Below are 9,855 nucleotides of genomic sequence, written 5' to 3' on the forward strand. Positions count from 1 at the left end.
TCCAGCCCAAGATTTAACTCTTTACTGAATGTTTTAACATAAGCAAACCAGTAAGGGTTTCCTATTTTAGATACTGTGCGTTAAAGCTTATACATATTTGTATTGATATGTATTGATATTATATGCTATGTAATTACTTATAAAGCTACAAATAATTTTAACAAATACATATTTGACCAGTCACAAAAATGATCAGTATGTGAGGTACTCTATATGTTAACTAGCTAGTCTATCCATTCCACAATGTCTATATATTTTGAGATTTATATCCATAATTCTTGCTATCAGTCCCTAATCAATATAGTATAACAACTATCCACATAGCATTTCAATAATGTTAAGTGGTATATATCTTCTAGTGGTAATTTAGGGTATACAGAATGCCACACAGAGGTTCTATGCAAATACTGTGCACTTTCACATAAGAGCTTATAATTTGTAGAAGTTCTAGAACCAGTCCCCTCTGGATACCAAGGAACAGTTTTATGAAATTTTTCTTAACCAAAAATACAAATGTAAACAAAATGTATATATTTTGCCATTGATCATGATGTTAATCACTGACTTTCAGTTTGCAGATGACATGTACAGTCTCTATGGTGGGAACGCAGTGGTAGAGTTAGTGACTGTCAAATCATTTGACACATCCCTTGTGAGGAAGTCAAGGACCATCCTTGAGGCAAAACAAGAGGTATGTTTTTAGATCCTGTTCTAAAACTGTGAGATTAATTTACTTTAAAGAGTAAAACCCTGTGCCAGGCAATGGTGGCACATGCCTTTAATCCTAGCACTCAGGAGGCAGAGACAGGAGGATCTCTGTGAGTTTGAGGCCAACGTGGTCTATAGAATGAATTCCAAGACAATCAGAGCTACACAAAGAAAAACAAAACAAAAAGAATAAAACCTGGAGCCAGGCAGTGGTGGCGCATGCCTTTAATCCCAGCACTCAGGAGGCAGAGGCAGGTGGATCTCTGTGAGTTAGAGACCAGCCTGGTCTACAAGAGCTAGTTCCAGGACAGGCTCTAAAGCTACAGAGAAAACCTGTCTCGAAAAAAATCGAGAGAGAGAAAGAGAGAGAGAGAGAGAGAGAGAGAGAGAGAGAGAGAGAGAGAGAGAGAAACACACACCCTGGGCTACTGGCAAGGTCGCTCACTGGGTTCTTCTATTCTTGGGACCCGCATGATAGAAGGAGACAAAGGGACTCTTGGAAATTGTCCTCTTACCTCCATACCCACACACTTACAAACATTGCACACACAAAATAAATAAAATGTAATTAAAACATTAGAAATCCTGAAACACTTGGGAGGTAAAGACAAGAGGCTCAGGAGTTCAAGGTCATCTTGACTAGTAATGAGTTTGAGGTCAGCCTGGGCTATATCCTTTCTCAATAATAACCTCCCTACAGGAAAAAAACAAAATAAAAAAGTAACCCAGAAAAACAAAGGGCGAAATTCTATATTACTTATAGGTGACATGAATGACAAGTTAATAAACCAGAAAGAATTTCATTGAAAACTTAGGTTTTCTGTTCACCTAGGTTTGTGCTTTTGCCAGGGATACTAGGTTCCCTGGGCTTGCCATCAGGTGATCTAAATTCTTGAGCTGGCAGTGAAAGTAAGCCTGTCAACACTGGTAAGATTATTAATGTTAAGAAGCCGTCAGAAGCTAATGCAAGAGAATAATGTGTTTCTCTCAGCCCATGGATTCTGTTTTTCTACAGACATTCCTTTTGTGCCCCAGTCCCTCATTTTCTGGAACCCTCTGCATACACCTCTTTATAATTTTGATTTAGCTCAGAATGGATCTTGCTTTGACTGAAAGTACATAGAACAGTGGGTAGTTCTCAGCCTGGGGCACAACCCCTTGGAGGTGGAATGACCCTTTCACGGGGGTTCCCCGAGACCATAAGAAGACATAGATATTTACATTATAATACATAACAGTAGTAACATGGCAGTTATGAAGTAGCAAATAATTTTATGGTTGGGGTCACCACACTTGAGTGTTGACTGAAATTTCTGTCCTACCTGGTTCTGCAGCCTTTCAGTCCCAAAGAGGGCTACATTAATCATAAACTGGTTGGCCTATTAGCTCAGGCTTCTTATTAACTAATTTCTACATCTTAGCCCATAATTCTTGTCTGTGTAGCCATGTGGCTTGGTACCTTTATCAACAAGGCATTCTCATCTTGCTTGCTCTGTGTCTGACTTCCTCTGTGTCAACTGCAGATTCTCCTGTTCTCCTTGCCGCACCTCTACTTCCTGCCTGGTCACGGGCCTATCAGCATTTTATTAAACAAGTACAAGAAACAAATCTTTACAGGGTAAAACCATTGTCCCACCAGACACAGAGGAAACAAGATGTGACTTCCTTGACAAAAAGGTACCAAGCCTTGTGGCTAACACAGACAAGAATTATGGGCTAATATAAGTTATAAGAGTTAATAAAGGGCTGGAGAGATGGCTCAGCTGTTAAAAGCTAGGCTCACAATCAAAAATATAAGAGTTCGGTTCCCAGCATCCATGGCTGTCTCTCCAGCCACTTAAAAAAAAAAAGAGTTAAGGGGCTGGAGAAATGGCTCAGCGGTTAAGAACACTGACTGCTCTTCCAGAGGACCTGGGTTCAATTCCCAGCACTCACATGGCAGCTCACAACTGTCTGAAAATCCAGTTCCAGGGGATCTGACACTTTCACAGCAATGCACATAAAATAAAAGATAAATAAATCATAAAAATGAAAAAAAGAGTTAATAAGAAACCTGAGCTAATAGGCCAATCAATTTATAATTAATGTAGCCCTCTGTGGTTTTATTTGGGAGTAAACAGATGTGGGACCTTGTGGGACATAAACCTCGGTCAACACTTGAGGAACTGTATTAAAGGGTCACAGCATTAGGAAGGTTGAGAACCACTGACATAGAGGGCCAGAGAGAAGGTTGATGGCCATGGTAAAATGTGTGTCTGGGTACATGGTCTCACACATACACACACAAAGCCTCAGCACACTTGACAGAGATGGGAGGGCGGTCCAAATGCTTCATAGCAACACACAGTTTAGAATGTTACTAGACTGTAATCCCGGTCCTCCATGCTCAGTCTTAAGGATCAGTGTGGGAGCTGGAGTAAAAGGACTATATATAGCCAGTACCGATTCCAGTCAGTCTAGACGTGCCTGGCTGCAGATCATTGCCTTCCAGATTGAACTGAGATGGAAGGGTATCTGGTTAGATTATATTTCAGAGTCAGGTATGATGGCAGAAAGCTGATGCAGGAGAATTGCTGAGTTCAATGTCAGGTTAGGCTACATAGCAAGACTGGTTTTTGTTTTTGTTTTTGTTTTTTAAAAAAATGTCCAAACAGCTTTGTTGGCCAGGACTCCTTCCTTCCTTCTCCTCCAGTTTCCAGTATAAAACCTCTAGAAGTGCTAGATAAACAGTTTCAAATGCGTAGCTCAACTCTCAAATAAGGGGTCCCCCAAAGTAAGGAGGAGCCTGTAGTTATCAGGCTGCCAGCTGGGCTACCAAGAGGCTTTGGCTTTCTGTGAGACTGGAACTAACACTTCCCTACAAAGTTAGGGAGCAAAAAAGAGCTGCACCTTCAGTGAGAGGGAACGGTGATAGTTTGCCCACCAGCAAAAGGAAACAGAGAGACACTCCATGGTCCATGTATGTATCGGGAGTAGGGCTGTTCCCAGGGCATTGTTAACCCCAGGGCTCTTTGTTTGGATTTGGGACTTAAATTTATATTGCCTAGGAAGTCTCTGAGCAAGAAGTCAACAGAAAACCTGCTCCCAGCTGAAGTAAATGTAAAACCTCTGCTCTACTAGGCCATGCCCTCAGTACACAATGCAGAGGGAACCCCCAGAGCTAGTTGCCCAAACACAAACTCAAAAATATAAAACATGGAGTTCAGTATAGCTGAAGCAACAAACATCAAATAACATGGATATAACCTACAAAATAACACTTTGAACTGATTAACAAGATTGCATGTTTTGGGGTATGAAACAGTCCTTAGAATATCATTTCTGTCTGATTGGGCACCTGCCATCAGTGCCCATTGCTCTCCTGTGTTTCCAGTACCCTTAACTGTCTACTGGTGTCTCCTACTTCACAGAGGACAAGAGCCCCTGTGTGAGGTTTCCTCTGAGTATGTGATGGTTTCAGATTAGGTCGTAGTGAGGATTGAATAATTTTGTGCATACATATACACTCAAAATGGATGTGAAATGAAACCAATTTAGTAAATGTACATAAATCCAAGAAAGAGGTGCTTGACGGTGTGAAATCCTCGTGTCAACTTTGAGCTGCCCACAGGAAAATATACAACATATCTTTGAGCCCATTGTCTCCTCTCTTCCACTTGAAATCAGTCTTCTGTTACTTTAAGCAGTGGCAAAAGTTTAAGTAACTAAGCTAGGCATGAGGGCACCAACTCTAATTCCAGAATTCTGGAGGTGGAGGCAGGGGGCCAGGCCAGCTAGGGCTGGGTAGCAAGTCAACCACCTCAATAACCAGCAACAACAAAAAAGACTTCGGTTGTGTGGAACACTTGCCAAGTCTACACAGGCTCTAGATTTGTTCCTAAGCACAGAAAAATAAGAAAAGCAGCAACAGCGACTTAAAGAGCTGCCTGCTGAGTGTGCACAGCATGCCAGGTGCGGAGCTCCTGGAACACTGCCAGGCACCGCCCTCGTGTTTCCCACCTTGTCTCTGCTTCCAGCTGGCCCTGCCCACACCCTCCTCTCACTGTCATGGGCTATCTTTGTTTTTGCTTTGAGTCTGGGTTTCTCTGGGGAGCCTGGGCTCTCCTGGAGCTCCCTAATGTAGACCAGGCTTTTCTGGAACTCACAGAGATTCACTTGCCTCTGCCTCCTAATTGGTGGGATTAAAGTCATGCCCCACTACCGCCACACCAGGCTAAGTTTTCTTTATAAAGCAATTCTGATCTTGTCACTTACTTCCCACCTGAAATTTGTCAGTAGTGTCTTCATTGCTTATAGGTGTCATTTGAAGAGAATGCTTTTTCTTGGCAGGTCCCCTTATTTTATCCCTCTTTCTTTCCTGTATTTTTCCTAAGCTTGCCCCCTCTCCTATTTTTAAATGGTGCCAGGGATGGACCCAGACCTTCAGGCATTGTAGGCAAGCCTCTACCACTGAGCCATCCCCTTATCCTTAGTATTTATGTGACACCCTTTCTTTACAGTTTGAATATATATATATATATATATATATATATATATATATATGTGTGTGTGTGTGTGTGTGTGTGTGTGTGTGTGTGTGTATGTTTATTTGTTCATTTATCTGTGGCAGGGTGTCTCTTATGTAGTCCTGGCTATCGTGGAACTCACTATTATAGACCAGACCTTGAACTCATAGAGATCCTCCTGCTTCTGTCTCCTAAGTACTGGGATTGAAGGTACAGTCTACCATGCCCAGCCTATTTAGTCTTAAATAGTGCTTCAGTATTTTATGCAGGTTTGAATTCTGTACAAATGGAACCATACTGCGTGCATGTTTTGATGTTCTTTGCTTGGTGTCATTTTAAGGGATCACTGGAGCGGAGTCATTTTACTGCTCTGTGCCCTACTGTCTGAACATGCCACAGTTGTCTGTTCTGCTGAAGATATTCTTGTACACGTCTCTTGGTACAAACAGAGACGTTTTTGTCAGGGGCTAGGCTTACTGGATCACAGAATCTGCGCACCTTCAGTTGCCTTGGCTACCGCTGAATCTTCTCCTGAGGTTGGATTTCTTCTTTTAGCAGCAGCGCCAGTGTCTTGGAAGCAACCCGTTCCTGCCTCCTCCAAGGATAGATAGGTAGCTTTTACTCCACTTAGAAATTCCTAAGTGTCTGTTAGAGAGCAAATCATAGACATTAAATCATTAAATCAGAATAATTTTTATAATCCTAAAGTTCTTTCTTCTTTATTTTTTCCTTTCTTCATTGTAGACCTCCCCAAGTCCCTATAACCTTGCATATAAGTATAATTTGGAGTATTCAGTGGTTTTCAACTTGGTACTGTGGATTATGATCGGCTTGGCCTTGGCTGTGATCATCACCTCTTACAACATTTGGAATATGGATCCTGGATATGATAGCATCATTTACAGGATGACTAACCAGAAGATTCGGATGGATTGAGTTTTCCTTATGCTGCACTTAGACAACAGGTTTTGGGAATTGGCTGTTCTGTTTTTTTTTTATTATTTTTCAAACCACATAATGAGATTTTTATTTTAAATTGAGTTTAAATTGACATTTTCTTAGTTTAACTTCTAATATAATTAATACTGATAGTCTTAGACAGTAAAACCAAAGCTCTTTCAAGTCATTCTTAACCCTCAGAGAGTAAAAGACTCAAATGTTGAACTAGAGATGGCTCAACATTCACCGTCTGATTCTACAGTTTCTGAGAACTAGGTACAGAACACAGCACAGACTTGAGCATCGCCTTAGAATGGTGGAACTGTGGTCTGAATCTGTTCTTCTCTAGCATCATACAAAGCAGAATTATACAGACATCATATCACCTGGAATCTTAACTACTAAAACAGGAAAATTGGGCCCTAAGTTTTGTCTTGAAAGCACCTTTACAAGATAACTTTTATTGTCTCTAGGAATCAATACACGGTTATAAGAACCTATTCATTAAATAAAATTAAAAGCTTTGTTACCTTTTACCAAATATCGAGACTTTTCTTTCAGATGCAGGTTTGTTTGTGCTTGGCTTTTCTTTTCTTTTTTTTTTTATTAAAATATAAAAGTTTCCATTTTTGCCCCTCCTCCCAACACCCTCCCACTCCCGGCTGTTCTGTTAAAGCATATCTTTTAGTATGGATTAAAGTAGATGGTATACCTTAAATTTATTTTAAAGAAAACATAGATTTTGTTCTCTATTTTGTGTGTGCCTGTTGTTTCCTTAGAGTGGTTTATAGTGTTAACACAAATGAATTGTGATGTAGATTCCATAAGATGTTCAAATATTGTTATTATAGCCATGTAATAACGTAATTTCATTCCATTTAATACATTTGGAAATATGCACTGAAGGAAATGTAAACCACTTAGAGTAGTTGTGTTATTCGTGTTGGAGAATGCACTGGGTTTCTTAGAAGCTTTCAAATGCTTGAGTTCCTTGCACAGGACAGATAAATCCTAGTTCAGCTGTTATTCACTATGAACTATTTGTAAATGTCTTAATCTGATGTAAATATCTCTGAGACAGGAGGGAAGGTTTTAACTAAGAGTAGCCCAAAAATACTGGATATGCTTATACAATCGCTTAGTTTTGAAAGTGTGTGTGTGTGTGATTGGCAGAGTAGCTGTTTTTAATCTCTTCTGCAAGTTTGGTGATCTGTGTGGTTTAGTAGAGATATTAAAAATATTAAAAATATTGTGTTGATTTCAGAAGAGAATAGCTTTATGGAGTATAGATGCTTGTAATTAGATATACAAAAACATCTGTGGGGGATATCTTGAAGCATGAATATAAAATATTTTTATTTCCTTAACTTTTCCCCCTGTGAAGTTACTCTGATTTGTGTGTGATACAGCTTTGTTGTATAGAATATTAGGTGGAAGTGGATGATTACCACTGTTCATGTGGAAACGGACCAATATATAGAGTGACAAATAAACTTAATGATTCAAAATCTGTGTATTCGCAATTCTAAATTTATATTGTAAAAACCTAATTAAACAGGCTGTTATTTCATCAGAACTGGCTGTTTATTATACGAAGGGTCCATACTGTTTTCTCCATTTGCTATTCTCATTGCCTCCCGAGACTCTGTACCAATATAAAGAAGGTATTTTAATTCCATTCTTATTATTGAACTTGTGTAGCATACATGATAAATTCACACTTGACTGTGTAGGAAAGGATTAAATTTTCCAGTAGCATTTTAAAAGATGAACAAGCAATTGGTTAGAAAAGAAAGGGCTTTCTAAGGTGAGGAATTATGGTTACAATTTTGTTTCCTAAAACACATGTATTTGAAATTTTAATTTCATGTTTGTATTGTGTAGCAAGCACCCTCTGCCAGAAGTCCTCCTTAGTTCAGTTGTAGCCGATTCTGCATCTTTAGAAACAGTCAGCAGCTCCTTTCTAGACAACACTGAGCATGGCAACTCTTAAAAGGGACAGTATTTATTTTGTTTTCTAGCACTTACTGCCAGGTGGTTTGGACAGTTATATGTTAAATTTCCATTCAGTGGAGGGATTATTTTTCTTTTTGCCTTTCATCGAAGTTAAGTGAGAGTGAAATTGATAGCTTCATGGAGAAAGAGTCAACACTATTCTAAAAGCTCACACGTGTTCTACACGCGTACCCCTCGACGGGTCTGTGGAAGCATGCACGTGTTCTACACGCGTACCCCTCGACGGGTCTGTAGAAGCATGCACGTGTTCTACACGCGTACCCCTCGATGGGTCTGTGGAAGCATGCACGTGTTCTACACACGTACCCCTCGACGGGTCTGTGGGGGTGAGAGTCATTCAGTTCCCATCTGACCCTCTCGGGTTACCTGACAGGACTTGTGGACAGAAGCAGGAATCTCTCATACAGCAAGGTTCTCAGGATCTATTTTTCTTTCACAAGTGTCTGTCATAAACTTTGCCATAGAAGTTAGACTGTTATGGTTAAATATGAAGTAAACCAATGTCTTTGGAATTTAAAACTGATGAGACTAAGTTCTAGGGGAAGAAAAATGAGCTACATGACAACACTAATCCTTATAGGGTAAATGGCACCAGTATCCTTCTACCTACATTAGGCAGAAAGCAATTAATTAAAATAAATGTTCTGCCAAGATTATTATACCTGTTGCTGATGATTTGCTCTGAAATTAAGTCTAATTTGTTCGGGAACATAAATCACAGTGGAGATTGTGAGAGGCAGGGCAGGCAGACTTAGGTGGACTCCTGTCTCAGTTCTCATTGTGTTGGTAGGCGAGCCCAGCTGTAGAAAATCTTTGAGGTTTACATGTGGTAAATATCACTGCCTAACCCCAAAGGATAACAACCAGTTTTGATTTTCTGCAGCTCTATCTTTTTCTCTCACACCCCGACCCCGATTTGTTGGGAGCCAAAACTTTTTCTGAGACATGGTCTCATTATGTAATTTATGCTGGATTGTGTGAGCCACCCTCCTACTTTAGCCTCCTGAATGCTGGGATTACAGGAGAGTGGCGCCGCCATGACCAGCTCAGGAGCCTTTTTGCTTTGAGACAGGGGTCTCAAATAGTTCAGGTTAGCTTCAAACGGGGTGTGTGTGTGTGTGTGTGTGTGTGTGTGTGTGTGTGTGTGTGTGTAAATATAAAGAGAGACTGACCTTGACCCTCCTGATCCTCCTGCCCCTCCCTCCTGAGTGCTGGGATTTTGTGGGAATGTGCTCCTGCACTCATACCCAGCTGCACAAACTGACTTTTTGCCCAACAATTCTTTGTTCTTTGTTTTCTTGCAGTTCTGGGGATTGAACCCAGGGCCCCACACATGCTAGGCAAGTACTTTAGCAATTGAGCTTTTATCTGCAGTCTATAAACTTCCTAACAATTTCATGGGCTACTCATATTGGTGGTGGTAGAGGCTTTGTTATCAGAGGCCAGGGCTCTTGCAAGAAACAGTTTATCATGTCCACCCTCAAAGTCAGAGCCCCAATACAGTAGAGTTTTTTGTTTTTATAATTTTGGCTTCTTTGTCTCCCGTGTGTAGGGTAACTTATATTCTGAGTAAAGTACTGGGCAGTGAGGCTAAAAGGGGCCGGCATGTGAGGAAGCGGGAGGAAGGGGGTTAGTTCTAGGAGAGATGTGGTAAGGTTGGCGTGGCCTCAAGACCCTGAGCAGCCTG

At 40.6% G+C, this 9,855-nt stretch overlaps 1 protein-coding gene across 1 annotated transcript in view; it reads left to right on the forward strand.

The window, feature by feature from the left end:
• Atp6ap2 (ATPase H+ transporting accessory protein 2) overlaps positions 1-7,728 on the forward strand; it is a 31,743-nt gene extending 24,015 nt beyond the window's left edge. The window contains exons 8-9 of the mRNA XM_048461382.3: positions 572-691; positions 5,958-7,728. Of these exons, the coding sequence (XP_048317339.1) occupies positions 572-691; positions 5,958-6,149 (312 nt within the window). The 3' untranslated portion in view covers positions 6,150-7,728. The remainder of the gene's footprint in view (positions 1-571; positions 692-5,957) is intronic.
• The last annotated feature ends 2,127 nt before the right edge of the window (positions 7,729-9,855 follow it).

This window comes from Myodes glareolus, chromosome X (assembly GCF_982192425.1).
Source record: "Myodes glareolus chromosome X, mMyoGla1.1, whole genome shotgun sequence".
Classification (NCBI taxonomy): domain Eukaryota; kingdom Metazoa; phylum Chordata; class Mammalia; order Rodentia; family Cricetidae; genus Myodes; species Myodes glareolus.